Below are 16,515 nucleotides of genomic sequence, written 5' to 3'. Positions count from 1 at the left end.
ACAGTCTTACTAGGCTTTCTAACCAGAAGCTCTGTGGAACATACTAATTACTAACCTATCTATGGTATATATGTTATATAATTCCTTTCATCCTCACAATGACCCTGTTGAAGTAAGTGCTATTATCACCCCCATTTTACGGATGGGAGAAATGAAGCTGATTGAGGTAAGGGAACTAGAGTCAAGAGAGGTTCAGCAGTTTGGCAATGGTCACACAGCTGGTGCATACTTGAGTCAGGATTTGAACTCAGGTCTTCCCTGCAGCTCAACTAAGAACAACCAACCCTCTGTTTCTTGCACTGAGCTCCCTCTCATTTGCCTTGTGCTGGAGGAGACGCCTAAGGCTAGGAATTTGTGTTTCAAATGAGGTTTAGCAGATCATCACAGCTTCTTCAGCCTCCCCTGATAGAGAGTTTTATATGTTGCCTGTTCAGCAGCGTGATCAATACCATTAGCGCTGGGCTCTGATCTCTGCCCTAGACCCAGGCCATTGTGTTTGATGGTAGAGTGAAAGAGCTTCAGGGAAAGAGATCCTCTAGAGAGAAACTGCCAGCAACCGTCCTATCTTATCAGGATGAGGGGTGGGGGGTGGGGGGGGGGGGTGGAGAGTAGAACTAAAAGGAATTCTGCACTTTCCCTGGGGCCTCCAGGAAGAAACAGGAGAAGAGTCTTTTGATCTTACCTCTGATATTTGCCACTTGTGAGACCTGGAACAGATCATTGAACCTTTGAGATCCTCAGTTTCCTCCTCTGTACAATGAAGGGGTTGGACTGGGTGGCTTCTGAAGTCCCCTTCAACTCTAAATCCATTTGGCCTAAAGTGTTTGACCTCCCAAAACTTGCCCTAGACAAAACCAAAGTCAAATCTATGAAAAGGTTGATTCTCTGGGTGATAAGCATTTTGAGGTTTGCAAATGAGAAATATCTCTTTTTATTCTGCTGCTTTTCACCATCCAAGTTCATAGACCCTATGAAATCTACCCAGACCCCAAATTAAGAACCCTCTGTTGAAATGGGCCTTATGATGCTTTTTCCACCCCCAATATTCTGATTTCTTGTTTTGGGTATTCTTTGGTTTTTGGTTTTTTGTTGTTTTTTTTTTTTTGATGAGGCAATTGGGGTTAAGTGACTTGCCCAGGGTCACACAGCTAGTACGTGTCAAGTGTCTGAGGCCAGATTTGAACTAGGTCCTCCTGAGGCCAGTACTTTATCCACTGTGCCACCTAGCTGCCCCAATATTCTGATTTCTTAATCCCTTTAGGAATTCAACTGCTTTCCCCCCTCTATTTCTTCTTTCTCCAGTGTGTTCTCCAATGGAATCCTTGAATTCTGAGGTTGAAATGCCTCCTATAGGCTATCTAATCCAGCCTCTGGACAGATAATAGTTTTCAAAGCCCACTAGTGGTAGGTGCTATTATCTCCATTTTACATATGAAGAAGCCAAGGCCCAAGGAGGTTGTGTCTTGTTCACACAGCTAATGTGCCTGAGGCAAGATTTGAATTCATGTCTTCCTGATTCCAGTCTAGTACTCTAACCACTGTACTACCTACCCACCATGACATACCACCTAATGCTCCTAGACCAGCATTCTCAAATCTCTGCTTCATATACAGCAAGGACCTCCCAGCCTCTGGGCACTCTCCATGATCCTACTTTCTGACTCCTCACTCTGCTCTATTGGGGTAGAATGAAAATCAATTTGGAGTCTTTAGCACTCTCCATGATCCTACTTTCTGACTCCTCACTCTGCTCTATTGGGGTGGAATGAAAATCAATTTGGAGTCTTTAGACATAAGCTTGAATTGTGAACCTGCCACTCCCTTATATGTCCTTGGACAAGTTGTCTCACCTCTCTGGTCTAAATGATAAAGTGGAGAAATAAGACTTGGTTACCTTTATGGCTCCTTCTACTTATAAATCTCTGGTTTAATTTTTTTCTTCCTCTCTGTCTTCTTTCTTCTGTGGAGTCTCTGGTATGAGGGATCTCTGTCAGTGGGATATAGTATGGGTGGACCAGTCTATGGAAGTCATTCTTTGGAGTGTATGCAGATATCCTCCCCCACCCCCAATGGACCAATCTACCCATTCTACATACAGTCTATGGCTAAGAAAGATCAGGAAGGGATACCTAAGAAATAATACCTGAAAAGAGGAGCAATGTTTTGACTTAACAATTGAGACACAGGCATAATCAGTCAAAATACAGCAAAGGAAACAGGTAGTGCTCAGTGTTGAGAGGTAGCACGGTGCAGTGGGTAAAAGACTGGCGGTGGAATAGGAAAGATCTGGATTGAAGTCCTACCCCTGACATAAAAGGCTGTGTGAATGTGAACAAGTTGATTAAGTTTTCTAGAAAATGTTTAAAAGCAGCTCTCCAGGGGGGAAAATGATTGTTTTCTTTATCACATCGTTAAGTCCATGAAACAAAGCAAGTCAATAAGTAGTATACCAAGCCCTGAATTGTAGTTTTTACCAATTTCTGAAGTGTAAATGTTCACACTGAGATTTAACTATTGGCTCTTCCAAACGAGTCCAGCCTGACTCCAGCATATCCCTGGCCCTAGGCAACTCTTTAAGAATATAAAGATTTTTTTTAAATTGTATTATATTTTGTTCTTATATCACCTTCATTTCTGACACTTTCTTCTGCCTTTTCCTGACAAGCTAACCTCTGTGACAAAGAAAGAAGAAAATAAAAATTATAGCAAAATCGGGCAACTAGGTGGTACAGTGGATAGAGCCCTGGACTCAGGAGTTCAAATCCGGCCTCAGACACTTAACACTTACTAGCTGTGTGACCCTGGGCAAGTCACTTAACCCCAATTGCCACACTAAAAAAAAAAGTATAGCAAAACCAACCAACTAATCTTTAGAGTTTGATGATATAAACAGTATTTCACAGCCATGGTCCCCCACCTCTACAAATTAAAGAAGGAATGGGGTGGAAGGGGGAAATGTGGAAGGCATTGTTATTTCTATTTACATTGTGATAGTTATTGTGCATATGATTTTCATGGTTCTATTGACTTCACTCTGCATCAGTTCATATAATTCTTCGCAGGTTTCCCTGACTTCTTCATATTCATCATTTCTCATACTGCATTAATAATTCCATTCCATTCATGTACCACAATTTGTTCAGCCATCACCCAATGACATGGACATTTACCCTAAAACTGTTAAGTCACAAATGAGTTACCAATTCACAATGGTGGATGAAGTTTCCATACTAGGAGTTCCCAACCCTGATAAAATCCCAAGTTTAGGACATCAAAAAAAAAAAATTGTTCCATGTTAAGCAGGACTTGAGTTTCACAGGGCTATGGATCTACCTGCATTTTGAGGGGTGCTCTCTAAAGAGTACTGATCTTACTCACTCAGATTAGGATTCATCAAAGATGTTACCACTTCATTTAGATAAAGGATAAGAAGGGTCATAGGGCCATAGCTCCAAGGCTGGAAGTCACCTGAGACCATCTGGTCCAGCCTCCCACATTTCACAGACGAGGGGACTGAGACCCAGGGATTTTAAGTGATTTGCCCAAGGTCACACAGTAAACTTTATCCCCTACCCCAGTGCCACTGTTATTTCAACTGTACTATATTTTTGAAAGCAACCGGTTTTATTTAAATCTGCTCTATATGAAGCCCTAAAAGGTTGCTTAATAAGCTAGAGAGTCATTTAGATGTGCCCATCACCCCATAAGTGACCAATAAACAAAAATAAAGGAGTGTGGTATGGTAGAAAGAGCTTAGAGCCACAGGGACCCAAATTCATAATCCCAGATGTGCCCTTTGTGACTTTGGACAAGTCACTTAACTGGTCTTGGATGACCTTTGAGAATGAAGGACAATCAACAACTGGTCTGGGCCTTGGCCTCTTTATCCATAAAATGAGGGCATGGGACCAGGCAAGTCAGGAAGCATTTATGAAGCACCTACTATGTGCCAGGCATTGTGCTAAGCATTGGGGACGCACACACAAAAGCAAACAAAAGAAAAAGAAAAAAAACAGTCCCCACCCTCCTCAAGGAGGTCACAACCTAATGGGAAAAACAACATGGTGACAATTATGTACAAACAAGACAGGAAAAGGAAAAATTGGAAATAGCACGAAGGAAAGGTTTCCTCTGTTAGGTGAGATTTGAAGGAAACCAGGAGGCAGAGATGAGGAGGGAGAGGACTCCAGGCATGAGGGACAGCAGAGAAGATGTCCAGAGACTGAAAATGGAATGTCTTGTGGGAGGAACAGCAGGGAAGCCAGTGTCATTGGATGGTGGAATATGTGCAGGGACCCAAATGTGGACGGACCAGAGATTCCTTCTGACTCTAGATGTATATAGTCTTATCAGTTTAGGACCTGTGTGACCTCGGACAGATTCCTTAATCTGGTTAGATCTGAGGATGCTTATTTGTAAAATGAGAAACTTGGACCAGAGGACATCTAAATTGAGAACCTCTTTCAGTTCTAAGTCTTCTGACCTCACCAGTTAAAGGGGAATAAACAGCTCATTTCTGAAAGTATCATTGCAAGCAAGCTCCCTAAAGCTGGGGCCAGATCTTATTCAATTTTGTATCACCCTCAGGCCCATCACAGGACCTTATGCATTGAATGGTTGAATGAATACATTAATATTATTAAGAGTATTAATAACATAAATAAAAGGTGCTTAAATACTGAACATAAAAATACCAAGTGCCTTCTAGAAGGAATTTTCCTAATAGAATCTAGTGACCTAAGAGAACCAAGACCCCTTCCTTGGTCTTCTTGCTCCCTATAGGACCATTCCACATATTCATTATACATACTCTGCCTTCACCCACTACTTTACTGGCTGGCACTGCTGCCTGAGCCTCTCAGAAATAAATCTGGGTCTGTCTAGCAGAGTTAAAGGGGAGTAAGCTTTCAGTGTAGCTGCAGGGATATAGGTTTGCAAGCAGGCTTTCTTGATTACATGGCCCATGAGGCACTGCAACATGAGAATAGTAATAACAACAGTGATAGAATTTATGTGGTGCTTTAAGGTTTGCAGATTGCTTTACAAATATTATCTCATTTTATCCTCACAACTTTACCTTAGTGAGCAAGTGTTACTATACCCATTACACAGGAGTTAAGTGACTTGCCCAGAGTCACACAGCTAGTAAAGGTCTATGGTAGAATTTGTTTTTTGGGGTTTTTTTTTTTGGTTTTTTGCAGGGTAATGGGGGTTAAGTGACTTGCCCAGGGTCACACAGCTAGTAAGTGTCAAGTGTCTGAGGCCGGATTTGAATTCAGGTACTCCTGAATCCAGGGGCGGTGCTTTATCTACTACACCACCTAGCCGTCCCCTGTTATTGTTGTTTTTGCAGGGCAATGAGTATTAAGTTACTTGCCCAGGGTCACACAGCTAGTTAAGTGTCAAGTGTCTGAGACTGGATTTGAACTCAGGTCCTCCTGAATCCAGGGCCAGTGCTTTATCCACTGTGCCACCTAGCCGCCCCTATGGTAGAATTTGAACTCAGTCTTCCTGACTTTAAGTCCAGTGCTCTATCCATTGTGCTTCTTTAATTGGCTTCTGAGTCCTTCCTTAAAGTAAAAGAATGGCCTACTTAACCTGGGGAAGGGAGAGAGAAGGCTTCCTTTCCTCTACCTTCTTCCCCTAGGTTGTGAACTCTTTAAGGGATCTCTGTCAGTGACATGTATAGCATGGTTGGACTGGCCTAAACAAGTCATCCCAAATGCAGAAATAAAGTGAAATGGACCCTTGGGAGTTTTCTTTTTCAATGTGGCCAAGAAGTCTGACCTAGGATGGAAGTAAATTGATGATTCTCTTTGGTTATACTCTTCAGAGGTGCTGAAATAGTTCTCTCATTGTGGTAGGGACCATAAAACCATAGGTTTAGAACCAAAAGGGATTTTAGAGGCAATTGAGTTCAACTCCCTCATTTTTCTTTTCTTTTCTTTTTTTTTTTTGCAGGGCAATGGGGGTTAAGTGACTTGCCCAGGGTCACACAGCTAGTAAGTGTCAAGTGTCCAAGGCCGGATTTGAACTCAGGTACTACTGAATCCAGGGCCAGTGCTTTATCCACTGTGCTATCTAGCCGCCCCCCAACTCCCTCATTTTTACAGATGTAGAAACTGAGGCCCAGTGAGGTGGCCTGATCAGGATCATATAACTAGGAAATGGATGAGGTGGCATTTGAACCTAGGTCTTGAGGTGTCCTTGGGGTCTTGAAGGCTAAGCCAGTGGAGCTGAAGAAGTTATTCTCAAACTAGAAAGGCTTTAAGTTTGGGTTAATCAGTGGATTGTGTATCTGTCATAGTAGAACCAACCTAGTTAAATTTGGAGAGGCCAGAGTACTGGCCATGAGGTGATTTTTTTTTTACCCTAGTAGGTCATAAAACTGCTAAGGCATGGAGGGTTCATGATTTACCTCTGTGGAAAAGAAAGCTCTCACACCAAGGATCTTAGAGCTAGAAGGGACTGTAGTCCCTTTTTTATCTTTTCCAATTTTTTATTTTTTATTTTTTTATCTTTTTTTATCTTTTCCAAGCTCATTACCTTGACATGTTAGAAAACTAAGATTGGAAGAATTAAGTAGTCATAGCTGACATGAAAAGCACTTCAAGGTTCACAAAATGATTTATGTGCATTGTATTATTGGAACTCCTCAACCACCCTGTGAGATATGTGCTACTTTTATGCCATTTACAGACAAGGAAACTGAGGCCCAGAGAGGTTTAGTTACTCACTTGTTTCAGGTTACTCAGCCAGTGAATATATGAGGGAAGATTCACGCCCAGGTCATCCTATCTCCAAGTCCAGTGCTCTACCCACTAACCAGACTGCCTATAAATTGTCCGAGGACATATAGATAGTAAGTAGCTGAGCTAGAAATGGACCTAGATTAGAAATCTTAACATATGCTATTGAAAAAAAAAAAGAGAAAAATTGCCCCCAAAAGTGTTTTTTAAAGGCAGAATTCTTTGGAAAGGCTTATGTGCAATCTTGCCAGAGAATACAACAAAATGGCCTTTGAAGTGGTCCAATTAAGCTACTTGGTCCCTTTTCTTTTGCCTTAGAATCACAACGTCCAGAAAATTGTTCCAGAGTCTCTAACATAACAATACTGGTAGCCCTTCTTTGGGTTGCAATCTCTTAAGAGCCCCAGGGCATTGAATCAGTTCAACTTGTGGGCTCTGCCAACCGTTAAGGAATAGAGGGGGAATATGGAAATGCTGATGTGGCATTTTCCCCCAACACCAGCTAATGGTTCCCTTCTAATTAAAATAGATTTCTTGAAAAGGAGCCACTGTCTTTTTAATTGAACCTAACCATCATGGCTCTCATTGGACTTGAAGATGCCAAGCGCTTCCAGCAATTCTTTAAGTGAGCTGGAAATGAGTGTTCTTCATCCAGGTAGAAGGGGATTGGGAGGGGGAGGGGATGCCAGGAATGGGAAAGACAGCACTTTGTCAAATGCTTGCTCTCCATGTGTGAAGCCTTAGCCTTTCTAGACAGAATTCAATAGACCTACAGTTATAGACAGAACTACATTTATAAATAATGATGCCCACAGCATCATACTCCTGTAACCAGACCTAGGAATGGACAAGAAAGGAAACTATCCAGGGAGCTGGGTCATGCAGGGGGTATTCAGTGGAAGGAAACTTTTTCACACGACTGTCAGTTCAATTCAGCTAATGTTTATTAAGAGCCTACTGCATCCAGAATAGTCTGTCAGAAACTGGAAGAGATAGAGATAGAAAGTTTAGACAACATTATATGGATAGAGTGCTAGATTCAGAGCCAGGAAGATCTGGAATCAAATCCTGATCCAATCATTTACTAGCAATCACTTTAATCCCTTTAAGCCTTTGTTCCTTATCAGTAAAATGAGTAGATTGGAGCAGGTGGCCTCTAAAGTCCTTTCAATTCTAGATCTATAATCCTACTGGGGCTGGTGACACAGGCCTGTAATCCCAGCTACTCCAAGTCCAAGGCTGATGGTTCTCCTGAGCTCAGGAGTTCTGAGTTAAGAGTCTGCTGTCAAAAATTAAAATTTTAAAAAGAAAAAAAAAAGAAAAAAAGGGGGGCAGCTAGGTGGTGCAGAGGATAAAGCACTGGCCCTGAATTCAGGAGGACCTAAGTTTAAATCCAGCCTCAGACACTTGACACTTACTAGCTGTGTGACCCTGGACGACTCACTTAACCCTCATTGCCCTGGAAAAAAAAAAAAAAAGGTGATTTAAAGAAATAGGCCAGCCTACTGTAGGGAAAGGGAACAGGCTAAGTACTTTACAAATATTATCTCCCAACACAATGACCTTGGGAGCTGGTGACATTATTATAATGCTTAGCCATTTTACATTTGAGGAAAACAAAGTTAAATGAATTGCCAGTGGGTCCCACAGCTAGTAAGTAGCTGAATCTGGATTTGAACTCAGGTCTTCCAGGCCCAGGGCTCTATCCGCTGTGCTACCTAGCTGCCTTACTTTGTGGGCTATTCCCTCCCTAAGAGACATCACAGGTAATTAAATAGATAAAACCCTTTTCACCTCATCTGTTATCCACCCCCACCAATAATGAGCAATATATATATATATTTGGTGAGGTAATTGGGGTTAAGTGACTTGCCCAGAGTCACACAGCTAGTACAGCTAGTAAGTGTTAAGTGTCTGAGGTCAGATTTGAACTCAGGTCCTCCTGAATCCAGGGCCGGTGCTCTATCCACTGAGCCACCTAGCTGCCCCTGGGTCCTGTCATTTCTGACAGACTTAGGCTTGATGTCAGGGAAGAATCTTCTTAACAGAGTTGTCCAAAAATCTAGGGGGCTACGTTTCGATGTAGTGGGCCTCACCTCATTGGGGATCTTCAAACAGAAGGTGGAAGACCACTTCTCAGATATGGAATAATGGGGACAGGGGTTCTTTTTAGAGTATGGGTTCTAATAGATAGCCCCTGGGTCACTTTCAATCCTAAAAGTCTTTGATTCTATAATACAGAACTTCTAGATGGTGAGAACTTTGAAACCCTAGACCAGAGTAGTAGTAGTAGTAGTAGTAGTAGTAGTAGTAGTAGTAGTAGTAGTAGTAGTAGTAGTAGTGGAAGAGGAGGAGGAATAGGAGTCGTCATAGTGATGGTAACAACAGTTAACATTTCTATAGCACTTTAAGGTCTTCAAAACCCTTTACAAATGTTGTCTTATTGGACCCTCACCACAACCCAATGAAATAGCTGCTGTTATTTTCCTTATTTAATAAATAGTAAAACTGAGGCAGAGAGAGGAGAGGTCAAATGACTTGCCTAGGTCACACAGCTAGTGAGTTTCTGAGACAAAATGCAAACTCAATTCTTCACTCCAACAACTCTAACACTGCCCTTTGAATCATACTGCCTCCCTCCCTTAGGGATACTAAGGAGTTGGTGACATCTGTTTAATAGCAGATTAGGAACAAGTTAGATTGGATAATAAGTCTGTGTGGAGGCAGAATCACCAGACTAAATGAAGCTCAGGTGATCCCTTCTGATGTAGATATTTTCAGATTCTCTGATAGTTAAGTGGGCACAGAAGAGAGAATAATGAGGGAAAAGAAGTATAATTGGAAGGTAAGATAGTGAACAGCTGTTTCAAGTTTACAAAATAATACCCAACAAAAAGTCACAGAATGCAAAAATAAGAGAAAACAAAGGGGTTGCGTGAGATGAAGGCTGTGTTACCAAAGGGAGAAAGAATTGGGAAGGGTTTTTTGCATGCCAGAAATGAGGACCAGATAAGAAAAATGATTGGGAATATTTAATAGGGCCCGAGATCAGAATTCAGAGCCAAATATCATGGGAGCTAGAAGGAATGTTAAACACCGCTGTGAATACAACCCACTTCTTTTACAGAGGGAGAAACTAAGGCTTTGGGAGATTCAGTGAGTAACCTAGGGTCCTACAAATATTACGTATCTGATGTTGGGTTTGAACTGAGGTCTTTCTCACTGGAGAGCCAGGACTCTATCTACTTACTACACCAGGGTTAGCAAACACTCCATGGGCAAAATAAGGCCTACAGCACTCTCAAGTATCCCCAGAACTAGATTAAAATTTGATTAGGAAATACTTAATGAAATAAATAAAACTATAATAGCATACAGATGTCAATATGTGGTTTTCTAAGTCAAAGGGTCTCATTTCTGCTTGAGTTGACGCCACTGATCTAAACCATGCTGTACATACATAGGTCGGAGATTTTATTCCCCTAAACAAACTTGTAAACTAATAATATCCTTTGTTCCTATAGGCACTGATAGATTCGGATGATGGGAGAAGGATCATAGAATCATAGTTTAGACCTGTAAGTTTCCTTAGAGGCCATGTGGTCCAATCCCCTCATGTTATATATGAGAAAACTGAAGTCCAGACATATGAAATTACTTGCCCAAGGTCACACAAATAGTGAGTAACTGAGGAAGGTTTTGAATATAGGTTGACTCCAGTGGTCTTTTTACAGCATCCTAAACCACAGATGGTAGGGCAGCTAGGAGATGCAGTAGATAGAGTTCAGGTCCTGGGGTCAGGAAAAATCTTCCTGAGGTCAAATCTGACCTCAGACACTTACTAGGTGTGTGACCCTGGACAAGTCACTTAACCCTGTTTGCCTCAGTTCCTGGAGCTGAGAAGGGAATGGCAAACCACTCCAGTATCTTTACCAAGAAAACTTCAGATGAGGTCATGAAGAATTGAACACAATTGAACAAGAACAAAACCACAGAGGGCTGGGAAAGAACAGAAACAACCCCATTAGTTAAAATCATTATCATTTAATGTGGGTATTTGTGCATATTTGACATGACCAACCTCAGTCTTCTCTCTGTGTGTTGGCCACAACGTTCAACTCAATCCTGAGACATTTTTTAAAATTTTCCTGAATTATTCATTCCATCGTTTTGAGTGCCTAACCTAACTAACTAGTTACTCTTTTGCTCCTATTAAAGAAGTAATGTGCAGATGGGGGACTGTGGTGGGGGGGAGGGGAGGCTTTCCAAATTAAGTCTTGTTTTTCCACTCCTATCAGAAGCACCCTTCATTACGCAGTAGGAAATAAGGGGGAAGAGAAAAGAGGGAAGTAAAGAGGGCAAGACATTCTGATACCCAAGTACTATATTAAAAGAAACAAAAAACTTTTGGGGGCAATGAAGGTTAAGTGACTTGCCCAGGGTCACACAGCTAGTAAGTGTCAAGAGTCTGAGGCAGATTTGAACTCAGGTCTTCCTGAATCCAGGACCGGTGCTTTATCCACTGCACCACCTAGCTGCCCCTACCCAAGTACTATAACAGCTGCCGGGCTCTTGGAATTAATAGCAGAGACACAAGTCAAATCAATATCAGTTCAGTTTGGGTTCAATTTATGGAATACTTTGTTCCAATTTTGTTATCATTCAATATAGAAGTCTCAGAAAATATATCAGCTTAGTTCAAGTTCAAACGATTCCACCCAGTGATTTTCTAAAAGTATTTGATTCCACAAAGTGTTTTATATATATATACACACACACATACATACATATATATGTATGTATGTAATATATTTGTTAAGTTCAGAGTTCAGCAAATTAGTAAGATTCATGATTCAGTTTGACAGTTTGATTCAATTCTTTGCTAATAGAAAAGCACTTGCCAGTCCACTCCCACCAAAAGAAATCAGATGTCCTCCCCATATCAAGCCATTTACTCAAACAGCCCCCAGCCCTCCCTACCCCTAGTGATCTCCATGTCATGCTAGAATACAAACATGGAAGCTTGGGAGATGCCAAAGGTACACTGGATGTTGGGCTAACTCTGAATGCCCACCATAGAATCTGCCAAGCTCCAATCTCTAGATGAGTGCAGAGGAAGGCTACCTCTGCCACCCTCTTAACCACCCACTGCTCCCTAAACAATGGGCTTTTTCCTTTGGCTTGTGGGATATTTTCAGAAAATAGGCAAGGTTAACTTTTTCACAGAATAGGGTTCATAAGGTGTAGGGGAGCTTCACAAACCTTAAAGCACTATAATAAATGCTTGCACTATATAAAGACTTGAGCTGTGGTAGATCATTGTGAGAAGTGCTGTATTAGAGGCATTAAATTGGGGGAGGGTTTTTCAGAGTCTTGTGCTCATCCTTCACTCCCCTGGACAACAAAATAAACAGATATGGTGCTTCCATGGCTGGGCAACCGAGCTTGACATTTAATCCAATTCAACAAATATTCATTGAGTCTATGGTATGCTAGGGATACAAAGACCAAAAAGAAGAGAACAGTTCCTGCCCTTGAAAGCTTATCTTTTGCTGGAGGGATAAAAGGCTTAGGTAGGTGAGTGGGTGGAGGGATGGATGGATAGATAGATAGATGTGATGTGATGAGATGATCGGTGGATCATGATGATAGCTATAGGCAGACATATATAGACTTTGATGAAGGAGATAAAGATGGTGGTGATAGATAGATATATGTAGATATGATAGAAATGACAGGGAGATAAAGGAATAAACAAAAACAAGATAATCTGATGAGAGACAGAGAGAGGGCACTTAACAGCTGAGGGAGGAAAGGGATGAAGGAAGGTTTCACAGAAGAGTGAGCCTTGAAGGAAAATAAGACTCATGAGAAGTAGAGTGTGCCAAGCTAGAAGGTTTGATGCAAATGCCTCTCAACTTTTCAAAGTCAAGTTCAGAGAACAGCTAGTACTGATCAACTTGGCTGGAATGTTAAATGAGATTGTCAAAGGAAGGTCGAGCTAAGGAATTGAGGATATCTCGCCCCTCCTAGGCAATAGCAGGGTAGAACTGGAGTCTTTTGATAAGAGTGATATTGTCAGATTTACATGGGATCATAGATTTAGAGCTAGAAGGGAATTCAGGAAACCTTTGAGTCCAACCCCTTCATTCGACAGATGAGGATCTGAGATCTAGAGAGATGAAATTTGACCTGATATCATACAAGAAGTAAGTAGCAGAGAAACCCCAGATCCAAAGCTCTTTCTACTGGACTGTTTTGGCATTAGCGTAAAGGAGGAACTGGACGAGGGAGAGGCTGGAGACAAAGGGGAGAATTACAAGACTATATTAGAGCAGCTCTGGTAATGGGCAATTAGGTGGCACTATAGTGCAAGAAAAGTAAGGAGGATCTGAGTTCAAAACTGACCTCAGACACTAGCTGTGTGACCCTGGGCAAGTCACTTAACCACTGTCTGCCTCAGCTTACCCATCGGTGAAATTGGAGTAACAATAGCACCTACTTCCCAGGGTCTTTGTGAAAATCAAATAAGATAATATTTGTAGAATACTTTCTAACCTTAAAACACTACATACTTGGGCAGTTAGGTGGCGCAGTGGATAGAGCCCCGGCCCTGAAATCAGGAGTACCTGAGTTCGAATCTGGCCTCAGACACTTAACACTTACTAGCTGTGTGACCCTGGGCAAGTCACTTAACCCCAATTGCCTCACTAAAAAAAAAAAAAAAAAACCAAAAAACACTACATAACTGCTAGCTGTTCTGATTAGGACCTGAATTAGGATGGCATGAGATGCCCAGTTCAGAGTATAGCTAGTCAGTTTGGCCTGTGACTAGATAAAAGGGAAGTTGTGTTACAGAAGCTGTTATAAAAGCAAGAGCTGTTATGGAGGTAAAAATCAATAAGAGTTGGCAACGTGATTAAATATGAGAGGATGAGGAAGCAAAGTAAAGGATGAGTAATGATATGAACCTGAGAGACTGAGAGGATGGCCATGCCTTTGGAAGAAATAGGGAACTTTGGGGGGCAGCTAGGTGGCACAGTGGATAAAGCACTGACCCTGAATTCAGGAGGATCTGAGTTCAAATCCAGCCTCAGACACTTGACACTTACTAGCTGTATGACCCTGGGCAAGTCACTTAACCCTCATTGCCCTGCAAAAAACAAAACCAACCAAACAAAAAAAAAATAGGGAACTTTGGAGGAGGGGAGGATTTAGGGGGAAAGACAATGAGTTTCATTTTAGATATATTGAGTTTGAGACTCCATCTTGAACTTCAGATGGAGATGTCCAATAAGAAGCTGGTGATAGAGGACTTCAGTTACAAAAGAGATTATTGTCTAGATATTCATATTTGAAAGTTATCTGAATATAAATGATCTTTGAAGCCGTGGGAACTAATGAGATCACCATGGGAGAGATTATAGAGTGAGACATAAAAAGAGCCCAGGACAGAATCTTGAAGGACCACTAGGCTTAGTGAGTGGGAGATAGATGATGATCTGGGAAACTGACAATAGTAAGTCAGATAAGGAGGAGAAAGAAAAGAGAGAGCAGAGTTTTGGAAGTCAAGGGAAGTAGAAATATAAGGACGAAAGGATAGCAAGCATTGTTAAAAGCTAATGAGGACCTGGGTTCAAATCTGACCTCAGACACTTGACACTTACTAGCTGTGTGACCCTGGGCAAGTCACTTAACCTTCATTGCCCCTCAAAAAAACAAAAACAAAATTTTAAAGTGTGTCTTGAGCACATCTTTCTTTTTTTGTTAAACATTGTTATTAAACATTTACCAGCACCTTCCTGATTGGCAGGGAAATAAAATATCAGTAGTATCAATATCAACAGTGGTAAAGGCAGTAAGGGAAATAAGTGTAAAGTTGAATTAGTCCACCCTAGGAGATCAAAGTTAGAATGTGTGTGATGGAGAGGAAGAAGAGAGAGGGATCGAGGGACCAGAGGCAAAGCATGATTGTAAGAGGTGTGAAACTGTGATCTTAATATAAGGTCACAAAGGAGAATTTCGAAATTCAAAATGTTGGAGGTAGCACAAGTATGGGTGGCAGAGATATCTAAGTATGTCCACCCCTGTGTATGACCAAGATTGAGTGAAGATAAAGGTCTTAGGAGGCGATAATGCTGGCTGAATAATAGACCAGAGTGGTTAAGGGGGCATCAGTATTTCTACTGAAGTTCTCAAGTTTGAAGTTGAGCCTGGGGTCTATCTTTTGTTTTTCTTTTTTTCTTTTTTCTTTTTGAGTCGATCTTACAATTTAAGGCCCTCTGGTCCCAATTTAGAGCACTCCAAAGAGCAAAACGAATCAGTTCTTTTTGGATATGTTGAGTTCAAGTTGACAAAACACATCCAGGTGGAGATGTCTATCAGGCAGTTGGCTATGTGGAAGTGAGATTCCACAACATTAGGTATATAGATTTGGGTGTTATCAGCATAGATGTGATTACTGAAACTCACCACCACCACCAAAAAAAAAACCAAAAAACAAAAAACAGATTAGATGACCAAGAGAGAAAGTGGAATGAGAAGTATGCAGGCCCAGGACAGAGCTTTGGGGAAAATGGATAATGATACAGCAAATGCCACAGAGAGGAGCAGTCAAAAAAGTCTGAGGAAAAAACAGAAGAGAGCAGAATTTCTGAAACCAAGGATAAAAACTGTCCAAGAGGAGAGGGTGACTAAGGCTTTGGCAGAGAGGTCACATTCAGTATAGACTCGTGGACATGACTCCTCTGCATACTCCTGTACTTACCTCTTTATTTCAACGTAGTTGTTTCCTAGAAAGAAGACTTGTCTGTCAGATGTGTTATATTGAAAATTCCCTTCTTATATGGGGTGAGGTAGGTGACTACTGAAGTGCCTTCTAGTCCTTAAATTCCATACTTGTGTGATGTGGTGACCCTTCTTTCAGGAATAAATTATAATATGTCTAATTATCCACTAGCCTATTAATTGCAAAGAAGGTAAGTGTATTTCCCAAGAAAAATATTTGCAAAGCAATGAATGATTAGACAGAGTCCAGCCCCTGGGAAAGATGGGAATGGACCATGACTCTCAAGATGCCCGGTGAATTAACTTGCTTTCTTTTTGGTGAGATACATTCTTCCTTAGCATGGAATCACCCACAGTGATTGACATCAAGTTGGACAAACCACAAGAGCCCCCAGCTAGTGAAGGCGGATGCTCCTGCTAATACAGAGCCCTGGATTGGTCAGCTTCATTTGACACTACCCCGCTTGTTGTGTTGCTTCCTATTGGTTAGCTTCCTAAAAGAAAAAAACAAGTTTATCAAGATGGGAGGATTTTTTTTTTCTCTCTGTCTCTTGTGGGTGGGTTGGGATGGGTGAGGGAGGGTGGGTGTTGGGGCTCATGTCACTCTTAACAGCTGTTACTTAAACAACTATTTTTTGGTTTGGTTGTAATATATTGTACTTTATTAAGATTGCCAAAAACTGTTAAAATTAAAAAAAATTTAAATCATGTGTATACAACTTTTTGCCAGATGAAAATGTAGTCATTTTTATTTGAAAGAGGTTGGGCCTTTTGTTTTTGTATATTTGTAAACTTATAGAGAAGATTTCCCCCCACCCCCTTCCCCACTCTTTCCTTCCTACATCACTCGACCTTCCTCTCCCTGCTCCCAACATCTCCTCCTTCCCACACCCCTTGACCTCTCACTACCCCCCATTCCCTGTCCATTATAAATAAAAAAAACGGGCAACTTGATTAAGCTCTCACCCCGGGCAATCTG

The 16,515-nt window shown here is 41.4% G+C and overlaps 1 protein-coding gene across 1 annotated transcript in view; it reads left to right on the top strand.

The window, feature by feature from the left end:
- RAB6B (RAB6B, member RAS oncogene family) overlaps window positions 1–16,092 on the top strand; it is a 60,465-nt gene extending 44,373 nt beyond the window's left edge. Inside the window, exon 7 of the mRNA XM_043992439.1 lies at window positions 15,893–16,092. Coding sequence (XP_043848374.1) covers window positions 15,893–15,957 — 65 coding nt within the window. The 3' untranslated portion in view covers window positions 15,958–16,092. The remainder of the gene's footprint in view (window positions 1–15,892) is intronic.
- Window positions 16,093–16,515: the final 423 nt, after the last annotated feature.

The sequence above is a fragment of the Dromiciops gliroides genome, chromosome 3 (assembly GCF_019393635.1).
Source record: "Dromiciops gliroides isolate mDroGli1 chromosome 3, mDroGli1.pri, whole genome shotgun sequence".
NCBI lineage: Eukaryota > Metazoa > Chordata > Mammalia > Microbiotheria > Microbiotheriidae > Dromiciops > Dromiciops gliroides.
The sequence above is the reverse complement of the archived record's forward strand: the minus strand, read 5'-3'. Positions and strand labels throughout refer to the sequence as shown.